The following is a 13,611-nucleotide window of genomic DNA, read 5'->3' as shown; positions in this document are numbered from 1 at the left end:
GTCAGGGTGCGGGCAGAAGATAGTGCTCGACAGGCCTGGAGGTGGGCTTACTTTTCTCTATTTTGTGGCCTAATTTACTGCTCCCTGCCGCCCTCCCGCCACCACTCCCATCCCTGAGCCACGAAGGAACGTCCAGCATGACCCCACAGGCCACACCAGCACTATGAGGTGAGGCCCCAGGCGAGAGTGAGCCGCTCAAATAATGAGTTGGACATCTTGAAATTCCCATTTTGTTTTTAGTAGGGATGCATTTATCGCCGCCCGTGTGCAGGTGCTAGGTGGGTTTGCTAGCACTGGGCCACACTTCCTGCCAGCCAGCCACGCCTATTGCTGGGTAAAGGCTGGAGGATAGAGAGGATAGGCGGAGAATGAAGGAGAGGAGAGCGGAGGAGAGAGTGGACGTGATAGGCACCTGGATGTCCACCACTTGCCTCATCTCCCTGAAAAACACACTTGAAAATGACGTTTAGTGAAGTCCCAAGGGCCGCTCGGGCTGTGCAGGGCCTCTCCTAGGTAGCGGGAATTACAGGCTCGCCTCCTTCTGTCAAACGCAGCGTATGTGTCAAACCTTTAAACTATTACAAGAGGTGAATTTTACCGCGTTATACTCGGGAAGCTACTGAGGTAGGTCACTCGGACACCTGAGCCACTGACCATGTCCTTTGACCCCTTACGTGTTACCTGCACCCAAATTATACCTGCGGTGGAGTCAACAGGTCTATAAATGTACTAATAAAGGTATTGTGTGCAGCTGGAGTGTACTGCACCTGTACCCTCTCACACGCAGGTGACTTGGTGAGGAGTGTTGTGTTTTGCGTCACAATTGTCAAAGGATGCGCCGTGCTACTGAGGTTTAAGTGCATATATGGGTGAATTGATGGCCACCTATTCAGTCATTATGCTTGCTGGAAAATTCTCTCTCTCTCTCTCTCTCTCTCTCTCTCTCTCTCTCTCTCTCTCTCTCTCTCTCTCTCTCTCTCTCTCTCTCTCTCTCTCTCTCTCTCTCTCTCTCTCTCATATTGCTACAGAGTGCTTAAGTGATCCTACACATCATGGTTAAGCATTCATTATATGCTGGTCAGGTATTTACAAAACATTGCTAGAAAACATTTGATTTAGATTGCAGTGGTCAGAAAATATTAATCTTTAACTGCCCATGTGTACAAATTATTTGCAAGAGTCTACAGCGTTTGATCTGCTCTCTTGGACAAATTTGTCGTGTTTCATAGTACATCTGGAAGACCACCTTCACCTTGGCCATCTGTTCCCGCTGGTGCTGATTTCACTCTTGGTTGGATAACAGATAGAGGCAGAAGGATGTGTTTATCTCTTGAAGTTACTCCCATTTTTTACCTCATTGGAGGGCTCTTCAGGTATTTCATGTTGCTAGAGAAAAATCACATGGTTAGTTTTATGTTCTTTTGAAATACTGGTAATGAAATCTGAATTGAGTAACATCTACACATATTTTTCTGTCTCAGTACTTAGCTGACATTTTCATCCACTGGCAATTGGAAACATGGCATGGTGGAGATGCAACTCTCTATGGTTGTAAAATTGCAGTACATATATTTTTTCGTCATTATTAATACTATAAAACTACTGGAAAGATTCATGTACATGTATGTACATGAATCTTTCCTAGGAACCTAGGTACACGAGCAGATTTTTTGAACAATTTTTGTTGGTTCATGAATGGTGTTTTGGTGTGGGAACATACAAACACTCCCCAAACCTCCTCAGTCAGCAAGCACACGCTCAGACTTTGTTGTTTTTTGGTGCACCTGCTGTGAACAGTGCAATTATCATACACAGGCAAGTCTTAGGTATCAGGCTACAGCTTATCACTGATTTCAAGGTCAGGTACCTTCCCAGCTGTTTGATAGGTGGTTAGACGTGGATCCCACTACCTCCTCCCATCTTCAGCAAATTGCATGCTGTCATATTTAGCCTGCCACTTCTTACATTGACTTTCAGGATTGGGAAGATGATGATTTGAGAGGAAAAGACAAAATTTTGTCTTGCGTCAAGCATGTGGCTGGGAGGAAATATTGGTACATGTGAGTGTGTAAAGAAGGGAGTGCTGTGCTTCTCATGACAGCACGTGCTTTGCCATCTGATCACATTTCACCTCATGTCCTGGTGTCTGGAGGTCCAACCTGATACAGACAAGCTCATAAAACGTGAGGTTGGCAAGAATCCCAGACATTGAACTCAAAACAAGGGACGTGAAGTGGAATTTGGGAAGTACGTGCTGTCATGAGTAGCACAGAATTCCCTGCTTTACACAGACTTGCATGTTCAGGTGTTTCCTTCTAGCCACATGCTTGATGCAAAGTGAGATTTTGTGTCTTTTTCTCTCAAATCCTCCTCTTTCCAACCATTCTAATAGCCTAAGTAAGAAGTGGCAGGGTAAACATTAAGGCATGCGTTTGCTGACAATGGGAAGGGGTAGAAAAAAGTTTATTTGAATATTCCAATAGTGGAGTATTAATGCTTAGACCTAAATAAGCTCAGTATTGATCCTCATTTTGACTCATGGCTTACCTTAATAGTGTAGTCTTCACCTTGGTGCACCTGGGTTTGCTGCTGTCCTCAGAGCTGCATCACTGCTTCAATTGATTATACCTTCTGCAAAATAAGTAACTGCAATATTTGAACAGTAGTCATGCAAAATATTGAAATGGATTTAGTTGCTATATCTTAATTTTTTAATTACAATCTTAGGGAAGATTGATATATCTGATGAAAATATATTTGTGACTGATATCTGCAGTGATTGTTGCAGAATAATTGAAGTCATGAGGTCAAAAAAAAAAAAAAAATGACGGTGAAATGTGTAGGATAGAGAGCACATGAATACAGTTGTGTCAGTGAGTGCAAGAGGACAGTCTGTAGAGAAGTGGGAGGGCAGAGTGCTGGAGTACTTACATGAGAGAATGAGGTGAGAGGAACATGAGAGGATTAGACTATGCAATGATGGAAATAAACAGGATGAAGTTCAAATTGTTCTGATATGTTAATTATGACATTTTTATGAACCATTTTTTGCATTTTAAATATGGCATGAATGAAAAGGAAGCATTTTATACTACATTTACTACTACTATTTCCAAGATGTTTGTGTGACTATGTACATGTTGAATGCTATACTTCATACTATAATATCTAGACATTCATTTATATATATTTCTTTCAGAAATGTATTTTTTGTTCATGTGATAGTATCTCTGAATGTTATGTATTTTTTTCATTTTGCCATATTTAAGCTTATATACTTGTTTCAGAAAATAAGGATTTCATTTCTGCAGGTGACTTTTTTTTTTTTCCCCCCTCAGAGAAGGATTTCTTCTCTGCATGTGGCAGTATCTCCTAGAGTATTGCATATTTTTTGTTTTGCTTTATTTAATTTTTCCTCAGAAATATATATGAATGAAAAAATGTGACTGACACGTGCAAAATTTATATTTATCTTAATTTGTAAACTTTTATTCATGTGTTTAAGTATCTGGATATTTTCACAAATGTTGAATAAGTGTAATGTTTTGAGCATTCTGTTAGAAAGTAATCACTACAAGATAAAGTAATGTAGCTAGCTTCACATGTTACTTAAGCACACTGATACAGCTGGTATAGATAGTGCAGATATCTAAATCTTGTGTGTCATGCTTTGTGTGCAGCAGCCAGGCAGGGCTGATTGCCTTCCAGGAGAACACAACTGGCATGTATAGTTTTAGAGAGAAAAGTTGTATAACTTGAGCCTTATTTCTTCTTTGTGATATAATAGCAGTCTCTCCTAAAGTCTAGATGTTCTTCATTTCACAAATAATGAGTGAGATTCAAAGATTCCTCAAACCAGCAGCCATACATCTCACAGCTGCTTAGACTGTTGCAACATTCATTAATAACACATGGCCCATTAGCATGTCACTTGTCATTTAAGGATCTATTTATGTGCAATGAAGGCTTATTTTGCTAAGTATAGATTAATACAGACTGAATTTTAAAACCTATATATTTCCTGACATTAATGAGAGATAAGTAAAAGCAACACCTTATCTGCAGATGGAGGGCACATAGGCTGGGATGATGAGAAGGAACAAGAGCTCTGCCCACAGTGAGCACCCAGCCGACCACAGAGACGTAAGTGTGACAGAGAGAGAGAGTAGTGGGAAAGTTGTACCTATAGAGATGACAGGCTTGATACTTTAAGAATATAATTGTGACTAACCGATTTTTATATAGCAAGAAAGAGATTTAGCCTATCTTGGTTAAATTTCAAGATTGCAAGAAAAATATTTCTGGACTTAAAAATTTCTTAGTTTTATTCTTTTTATAGCATTTGGAAACTCATTGGAACTTTAAGGATATAATTTGCTTTTTAATAAGTTGAGTGCTCAGTCTAACATGGCTAAGGCAATTAACATACACTTATATATTGCCCACTAAAGGAAGGCTTGCTTGAGGAGACTAATAAGTGAGGTGTTATCCTGGCTTTGCAGGGGAGCGGTGACGGTGGGTGTGTGGGAGAGGACCACGGAGGGGGCAGCTGCTGTAGTAGTGGGGGTGGTGGAGACGCCAACCAAGACAGCCACCCAGCAGCCTCCAGCCCCTCTAGTGGGGGTGGGAGGGGAGGCACGTTGCCCCCGCCCATGCACAAAGACAGCTCCCTCATCCAGCCAGCCTCCCACCCCCCACCAGCTCCCACCAAGGACTCAAACACCAAGGGCATGAAGGTAACACACTTGATACGTTTTACAGTTTTCAGCTATTTTTCATGGTTGTTTAGGTTAGTCATGTTACATTTGGTTGTATTATGTTAGATTTGGTTAATTTATTTTGTGGTGGTTTTGTTTGTTACATTTGATTTAACTACGTTGAAGTTGGTTGTGTTATTATTTTTCATTTATTTGTTTGTTTTATTTATTTATTTATTTCTAAATTTTTTTTGGTGGTTTAAGTTGTTTTGTTACATCAGGTGAAATTTATTATGTTTGGTTATGTTATGGTACTGTCTCAAACCTAACCTAACAGACAGTTGTAGTGCTTTTTCTTAGTCAAACAGTGGGTGGAATAACATCTGTAGTTTGTATGCAGAAGGTAGACAAGCATACAATGACAGCAATAAGCTTAGTAACGTATATTCGTGTTGCAGGAAAAGAAGCAGTCGACTAACTCCCTGGGGTCTGGGGATGGGGCCAAGAGTGTTTACATTGTAGATGGCAACAAGGTGAAGCCAACCATCAAGAAGAAGCCAATCCAAGCAGATCGTGATGTCTCCAAGGAATTTAACAGGTATGTTATGTTGCTGTCTGCAGGCCAGGATAATCTTGGAGAATAGAGCAGTATGGAAGGGAAATGAAGTTTGACGAAGAAAGAAGAGAATGTTTTATGACATGAAAGAAAAGTGATGGGGAAGTTTAACATATTGTGAAAAATGCCAAGCATTTTTCACAAAAACTTTGCTCCTGGTGCCGAGCAAATTTGGATTTTTTTCCTTTTTCCTTTTTCCTTTTTCCTTTTTTTTTTTTTTTTTTTTTGTTGTTGTTGTTGCAGAAAAGTTTGTAGAATAATTAGAAAACGCATAATAGATACATTTTGGTATTCACTTCTTTTTCATTATGGAAGCTGATGGCATAGGTTGTAGGGGATTTGAGTGCATAGAGGTCTAACATGAGTTGTGAGTAGTTGTGCAAGCCTGTGAGCTGAACTGAAGGTTTTGTGTTTTGATGCACAAAAATGTATAGAATATACATAGTGTGAGTTCTGTCATACATGTGGAGTTGTGAGTCATTCCTGGCTTGTGTTGGCAGGTGCAAGGAGGATGGTGCCCAGCGTTTGGACCTCAGCAATTCCAGCATCAGCCAGCTCCCCTCTTCCATGAACAATGTGACGCACCTGGTGGAATTTTATCTTTATAGGTAATGTACGGTATTCTTTGTCAGACTCTTAGCAGGACTGAAATGATGAAATGTAAGGATGCATCTCTACCTTTTTAGAAAATGTATAGATCTTTTAAGTGCTGATCACATTGCACAAACTGTACACTTCTGACTTCACTCTTGAATCGCTTACAAAGATCTGGTGTTTTGGTCCATGTGAAAGAGTAATCATCATCATTACCACCACCTCTTCCTCCACTATCACCACTGTTACCACCATCTTTACTTGGACATGGAAAGTGTATGTTAAAAGGGTAATAATTACTGGCTCACTCAACAGCAACTGAAAGAGTAATCATCTCAACAGTAATCATTGCAACAGTAATAATCTTAACATCAACTGAAAGAGTAATTATCACCACCACCACCACCACCTTCACTTGGACATGCAAAGTGTATATTAAAAAAGATTAACATTTACCTATTCCCTCCACAGCAACAAACTGGTAACTCTTCCCCCGGAGATTGGCCGCCTGGTGAACCTGCAGACGCTGGGACTGTCTGAGAACTCCCTCACCTCCCTACCAGACACACTGGTCAACCTGGTGCAGCTGAAGGTACTGGACCTGCGCCACAACAAGCTGACTGAGATCCCAGATGTGGTGTACAAGCTGCCCTCCCTCATCACTCTCTTCCTGAGGTTCAACAGGATCAGGGTGGTTGGTGAGGAGATCAGGAACCTCAAGGTGGGTGTTAATACATTGTATGATGTATGTGTGTTTGTCATAGTCACATTATGGTAGTTTTTCCTGTGTCTTCGCAAGAGGAGATTGCTTCCATTATCATTTGTATTTGGTTAAACTTTACTGTTATGAAGTGGGCTCTTCCATTGTCAGAAGAGGCTGTAAGTTGTTGAACTTATACCAACTTTTCATGAATGTCAAGACAGTAGATTCTAAAATTTATATTCCCGGCCTTTTATATTGTGTTGTTTTGTTTTGGCAGAACTTGATTACCCTTTCCCTGCGAGAGAACAGGATCAGGCAACTTCCAAATGGGATCGGGGAGCTTACTCGCCTGGGCACCTTGGACGTGGCCCACAACCACCTGGAGGTTCTGACCGAGGAAATAGGAAATTGTATTTCTCTGCAGACTCTCCACCTTCAGCACAATGAGCTTGTAGAACTACCCCAGTCCATTGGCAACCTGAGGAATCTGACCTGCCTGGGCCTGAGGTGTGTGGTGGCTGTATCTTATCATGGTGTCAGGAATGCTTGGCTGTGATGCAGGATGTTCTGTCAGACTACTCAATAATTTAGAGTTTTTTTACTTTTAGGTTCTTTCACCGTTTACTTTTTTCATGATTTCTTTTATACCCTTCACTCAACTGGCAAATGTTGCTGTGCTCAGATAGATAGCTAAGGGGACAACATGGAGTAGCAGCATAATTGGGCCTGATTGGCTGAATACCACTGCTTTCCTTAAATGCAAGATGCCACCAGATAGATGGAGTTAGGATCTAGAGCCCTCCTTTGTATTTTTACTTTTAAGTGAGTGCCTTGTTTATCATCCTTTAAGGGATGAACTTGCTTGTAGTGTTTGCGAAGTGCTGTTTTGTGTTGTGTTTAAATGATTTGTGAGAAATGAGTCTTTGTTATTTTGTGTTCCTGAATAGTGATTGATTATGTTAATTAATTCACCATTCAGTTTGGTAGTGGAAGCACTAACATGGTATTCGTTCCCTGCAGGTACAATCGTCTGAAATCAGTTCCACGCTCTCTCAGCAGATGCATTAATCTAGATGAGTTCAATGTGGAGGGCAACCAAATATCCCAGCTGCCTGATGGCCTCTTGAGCTCTCTGTCTAATCTCTCTTCCCTCACACTGTCCCGAAATTCCTTCAACTCCTACCCAATTGGTGGCCCGTCTCAATTCACCAATGTTCACTCCATCAACCTGGAGCACAATCAGGTGGACAGGATCCCCTACGGCATCTTCTCTCGCGCAAAGCATCTCACCAAGCTCAACATGAACTACAATTTTCTCACGTCTCTCCCACTCGGTACGTAATTCTGGGTTGTGCTTTATAATCTCACCTTGTCAGATGTTTACTTTGATGCTGTGCCTGTTTTGTTTTCTAGCAACACTTTAAACTATCCTGTCCTGCCCAAGTTTTTATTTATCTCTAGTAAGGCTCCATGTACAGTATATTCCAGTGCTCAGTTTGATAAGAGGTGGAGATGTTATGTACGTATTTGATTTTACTGATTCTTTTTTCAGATATTGGCTCTTGGATGAACATGGTTGAATTGAACCTCGGCACAAATCAGCTGAACAAAGTCCCCGATGATATATCATGTTTGCAAAATTTAGAAGTTCTCATCTTGACCAACAATTGTCTCAGGGTAAGATTTTGTTGTGTGTGTGTGTGGGTGTAATCAGTATCTGAAGTATAAATAACAAAATGACCAGCAGCAAACACCATTTTTATATTCTTACAAAATTTTGGCAGTGTGATTGAACTTCCTCACTTGCTGTGTTATTTATACTGAAGATCCGGTTTCCCACCTACTGCCCTGTCTCAAATGTTAAAAGTAATGAGCATAAACTTGATCCAGTGAAATATACAAGATTTTGAGAACTGCAGATTTTATATTCATGTGGAGATCTGCATTATTGTGCTATATTTACTGCCTGCCTGCACACTGTCTTGCCTTGTCTTGTCTTGTCTTGTCTTTGGCTACTCCTCTTTTAAGATAGATTCATGTGTCTATTTCAATTGTGGATGCTATTTCACACTGTATTTCTATTGCGGATGCTATTTCACATTGTATTTCTATTGTGGATGAGATTTCATATTTACAGGAAGTGCCAGATTGCATAATGGAAAGGAAATCTGTAAGCTGTACTAAAGGAATGCATTTTGTTCCCCCTTCCAGAAAATTCCCTCAAGCATAGGAAACTTAAGGAAGCTGCGAGTGCTGGATCTTGAGGAGAACCGCTTGGAGGGACTCCCCCCGGAGATTGGCTTCCTGAAAGACCTTCAAAAACTTGTAGTTCAGTCCAACCAACTGTCAGCTCTGCCTCGAGCCCTTGGGTGAGTGTTTATCTTGTCAGGGAAACACTAGAAGTCCTTTGTGTTAAGTTGTGAGTGAAGTGTGAAGTGAGTTACATACATTACATATCTTAGTGGGCTTTTTTCTTTTCTTTCTTTCTTTCTTTCTTTCTTTTTTGGTCTTTTTGTTGCCTTTGGCCAGTGCCTCTTACATGAAAAAAAAAAAAAAAATCTAATACAGGCCTTGAGTGTTGAAAGTGCAGTTTGAGAATGAAGGTCAAGACCAAGGTTGGAGTGTACTTCTCTAATGTGATGTTTTGGAATATACACATTCCATCCATTTTGATGATGAAACTTGTGGATTCCGAAACGTCTTATTTAGATGTATATTCCAATCCTGGTCTTAATCTTTCTGAATTACATATACTACACACACCATTGCTGGGTTGGAAATGTACTGTAACTGTTTTGAGTGTTGGAAAGGGTGACTAGAAAGCAAACAGCCAGGGAACTGAAGACTGTTGTATATTCTTGACTCTGTGTTGTATATTCTTATTACTACAGTCAAACATGATGTGATGTGTTGTCTCACCTGCCCCACTCTTTCAGGAGGGTGTCACAACATAAAATAGACGTGACAGTTTCATGAGTCTAAGGTTTTATCAAGGATTATCAGTTTGGAAGGACAAAGGAAGTTCAAGTTTTGCCTCACTGGAAGTAAATGAATATCTTCTTTTACTATTTTCCAGGTTCTTAATTTTGAAAGTAAATTAATATCTTGCTTTACTTCTTTTCAGGAACCTGATCAATCTGACATACTTGAGCGTAGGAGAGAACAACTTGAGCTACCTGCCAGAGGAGATTGGCACACTTGAGTCCCTGGAGACCTTGTACCTCAATGAGAACCCCATGCTGCACAACTTGCCCTTTGAACTTGCCCTGTGCACCAACCTGCAGATCATGTCAATTGAAAACTGTCCCCTGAGCCAGATTCCCCCAGAGATCGTTGCTGGTGGTCCTTCGCTTGTTATCCAGGTGAGAGGGGCTAGGTGCTGTGTTTGCTTTCTCTCTCTCTCTCTCTCTCTCTCTCTCTCTCTCTCTCTCTCTCTCTCTCTCTCTCTCTCTCTCTCTCTCTCTCTCTCTCTCTCTCTCTCTCTCTCTCTCTCTCTCTCTCGTGTATTTTTTTTAATGTTGCATTCATTTTCTTTATCTTCTAGTTCCTGTATTTTTTCATTTTTCTACTTTGTCATTTTGTATTATTTATTTTCTACTTTGTGGTGTTTTATTTTTTTCTTTTGCCTATTTTAAATTAATTCTGTATTTTTATTTTTTACTTTGTGATGTGTTATTTATTTATTTAGTTATATTTTTTTACTTTCTTTGACTTTGTGTTGTTTTTTCTATTGTTTGCTTTGTGCTATTTTAAGTTTTGTATTTCTACTTTGTGCTGTATTAATTTTTCAGTTTTATTTTGTGTGGTTATTTATTTATTTATTTTTATTTTATTTTCTACTTTGATTTCTAAAGTGGATGGCTATGGCTAATGTCTCCACCTGCTCCTGTCCATACATCCATTCTACTCTTGCTCTTGATATCTGAATCCCATCCAGTCACTCATTGCTGTACAGATTTAGAATGCTGCTGATGCATCTTTTAACCTTCCTCACTGCTCACTCTTCTAGTGATCCGCTACTGAGAAGTGTAATCGTTCTTTTTCAGTTCTTAAAGATGCAGGGACCATACCGCACCATGTGAGGCTGCTGCTCCTTCCCCCAGAAAATGTGAATGGAAGGTACCAATTGGCAAACATCAAGAGCAGGCACTGGTGCAGCTGATATTAGAACTGCAGCTCCATTAACCAAACCCTGCTGCCCCACATCCAGCCCAAAACTGAGGTTCACTGCTGTTGTTGGTGCAGCAGGGCGAAGTTAGTTCTGTATTCCCCTCCCTGACCCTCTTCAAAAAATAAAAAAAAAAAAGTTACACCATGAAGGTTAACATGCATCCGGGTCACCTTACATAAGACCTGGCTAAGAGTTAGGGATGCAAGCTGCCCATGTGATAATGTGCTTTTCTTGTTAAATAATAAGTGTTTACTCAAGGCAAGGCAAAGCCAGGCCAGAAACTTAATTTGACCACTATTATTAACTGGCCTTGATGAAGAGGCAGTGGAAGAGGCAACACCCATCTCGTAGGTGGCGGCAAGCCGTGAGGTGTGCCGGAGCGAGGCCACCACCGCCCATTGTAGCCGACCCTCGGTGGTGTCTGGTGTCATTATATGAGATGAAATGGCCAAACTTTTACCACTGCCAGACACCAAGCTTGGCTACCATGAGTGGCTGGCTCCATGGCCTGGTACATTGGTCTTGGGTAGCTTCAGTGTGAAGAGTAGGCCCCCAACTTACTACTACTACTGACTGTAGCAACCAGAGAGGACTAGTGCTTGTGCTCAGTGTCAGGTGTTGACTGTGCATGTGTGACTGCACGTGCAGAGTGCCGGCCAGAGGTAGTGCTGGTGGTGCCGGCCCTGGTCTCCCCCCTACACAATGTCCTTCACTGACCATGACGGTAGCCGTGTGTGACTTCTCCCCCGCTCCACACTGGCTACCAGATGGTGACTGGAAGATGTTGAAGCAGTGCCCGCCACTGGCCCCGCCCACACTCTGCACTGCTTAAGTGTGTATTTTCTGGTGTATATATGTAACATAAGCCAGCTACTACTAGGTTGCTTCAAGCCATAGCTGTTTGTTCCTCTCAAGACACTGTTGCTTCCCAAACCAGTGCTCCTGTGTATTGGTTTATGTATACATGAGTGTGTGTTTGTGTGCCTGTGTTTGTGTGCCTGTGTATGAGAGTGTATGTGTGTGTGTGTGTGCATGTGTGTGTGTGTTAAAGTGAATTTGTATGTTTACTGTACTGAGTGTTAACTCATGAAAATTACACAAAATATTATGTGTGAATGTGAACATCAGTATTTTCTAGAAAAGCCTAATTTGCTTTGCAGTGTAAATAAATGCTTTCACTCAGTCCAGGAATAACTTACAAAGATGAAAATCAGTTGTATTTTGCTTCCTGTGCCAAGCTAAGGCTTTTTACTATTTATGGTAAATTTATTTTTGTCCTTGGTTTTCCCAAAAAAGCTATTGAATCTAGTTTAGTGGCAAAGAAAACAACCACCACAAAGGCCACCTTAGCTTGATACAGGTGTACCTTGTACTGAATGTTTGTGTCAGCGGCAGCTGGTGGAGGTTTCTTAGTCCCCCTGGAGCCCACTGTATCTGGCAAGAACAGGACAGCCAAAGATGACACTCATGACATTACCATTGGCTGAGACTCATTGGTGCTCTACAGTAAGGGTCTCGTTGCCACATCAACAGTTCAGAGGAAACCATTCGACTACACAGTGAGCAGTATACCACACCATGTCTCAAAGAAAAATTATTAATGGATTATAAGTATTTTTCCAGTAAGCAGAAACATGACCATTGAACACAGTGCAAGGCAAAATGGGCATTAGACCAAAGCCACAAAATTCTGTAATTGCAGTGGTCAGCTGACATGCCCTTGCACATCAAATAAGCTTGAACTTTAAACAAAATTAATAATTGTTCAAGCTGCTGCTCCTTGGAGATTGACAGTTCACCATTATGAACTGTACAGCAGTTTGATTTTAGTATACCTTTCAGTGACTGCTGTTGTAAACTCCTTGGAGCAGCCGTGGAGAATAACCTAGTCAGTGTGCGTTGGGGTGGTGTGCCCACAGGCTGGTGTGGAGCCCTGCTCAGGACACTCCACACCATCAGTGCTTGTAGCCTCCACCCCACAGACATAACCAATGCTTATTACTCAAATGGACATGCCGTGTATCAGTCGCATCTCAAAAATGTTATTCAATAAACCTGTAGGAACAATCCCTGCTTTTTTTCTCCCACTATCTTGTGACCACTTTATAATGATGCAACGAAGCACTCTAGCCCAGTCACATTCAAGATTCTTATCATGACAACGCCAAGAATAAGTCATAGTTCTGATGTGACAGTTTTGTGGTTAGTCATGACAAGTTTTGACGGTCGTAGGTCATTATGGGGCCGCCGTAAATTTTGTGTATGGAAAAATCGTGGAGCTCGACGACTATTTAACTCGTCATAGTGCTGTCATGATGCTGTCGTGACGCAATCATGACGATATAGGTCTGTCGTGACGCAATAATGAAAAAAAAATTACGACAGCGCTATGACCATCATGACTGCGTCACGACAGAGCTAATAAGTAATTCTGACAGTTGTTTAAGAGTTTAGAATACTGCGTCACTATGGACCTAAGAATGCGTCACGATAATGCTATGTAGATGGCGCATAAGTCAAGACGGACCTACAAATGCATCACGACAGCGTCTTGACAGATTTAATAATCATAGCAGCTTGGGCGATGTGGTAACACGGGTGCGCACATGTGTCACCCATTCAAAAGGCGTCCGGCTGCAGGTCAGTCCACGCTCTGCTCTTGTGCTGTTTATCAACGATGTCGGACAATTACTCGGAAGACATGTTTGCTTCTCAAGAAGCAGAATCCTTTGTGATGCCCATCAGCAGCAAGATGCGCCACCAACAAAGAAGGAAAAGATAAGTGAAGAAGTGATGGATGTGGTGTGGAAAGAAGGCTCTGGTGGCTGTC

The 13,611-nt window shown here is 41.3% G+C and overlaps 1 protein-coding gene and 1 long non-coding RNA gene across 2 annotated transcripts in view; one reads left to right on the top strand and one right to left on the bottom strand.

Moving 5' to 3' along the window:
• LOC135109890 (leucine-rich repeat protein soc-2 homolog) overlaps positions 1-12,848 on the top strand; it is a 12,863-nt gene extending 15 nt beyond the window's left edge. Inside the window, exons 1-12 of the mRNA XM_064021720.1 lie at positions 1-168; positions 4,066-4,143; positions 4,503-4,736; positions 5,156-5,295; positions 5,814-5,921; positions 6,379-6,628; positions 6,888-7,117; positions 7,631-7,944; positions 8,163-8,287; positions 8,822-8,979; positions 9,735-9,972; positions 10,657-12,848. The exon at positions 1-168 is cut by the window's left edge and continues 15 nt beyond it. Coding sequence (XP_063877790.1) covers positions 4,087-4,143; positions 4,503-4,736; positions 5,156-5,295; positions 5,814-5,921; positions 6,379-6,628; positions 6,888-7,117; positions 7,631-7,944; positions 8,163-8,287; positions 8,822-8,979; positions 9,735-9,972; positions 10,657-10,692 — 1,890 coding nt within the window. The 5' untranslated portion in view covers positions 1-168; positions 4,066-4,086 and the 3' untranslated portion in view covers positions 10,693-12,848. The remainder of the gene's footprint in view (positions 169-4,065; positions 4,144-4,502; positions 4,737-5,155; positions 5,296-5,813; positions 5,922-6,378; positions 6,629-6,887; positions 7,118-7,630; positions 7,945-8,162; positions 8,288-8,821; positions 8,980-9,734; positions 9,973-10,656) is intronic.
• Positions 914-2,857, bottom strand: LOC135109893 (uncharacterized). The gene is made up of 2 exons (XR_010272944.1): positions 2,548-2,857; positions 914-1,386 (listed from the first exon to the last, which is right to left on the bottom strand). It is a non-coding gene; the product is annotated as an uncharacterized LOC135109893 (long non-coding RNA).
• Positions 12,849-13,611: the final 763 nt, after the last annotated feature.

The sequence above is a fragment of the Scylla paramamosain genome, chromosome 19 (assembly GCF_035594125.1).
Source record: "Scylla paramamosain isolate STU-SP2022 chromosome 19, ASM3559412v1, whole genome shotgun sequence".
NCBI lineage: Eukaryota > Metazoa > Arthropoda > Malacostraca > Decapoda > Portunidae > Scylla > Scylla paramamosain.
The sequence above is the reverse complement of the archived record's forward strand: the minus strand, read 5'-3'. Positions and strand labels throughout refer to the sequence as shown.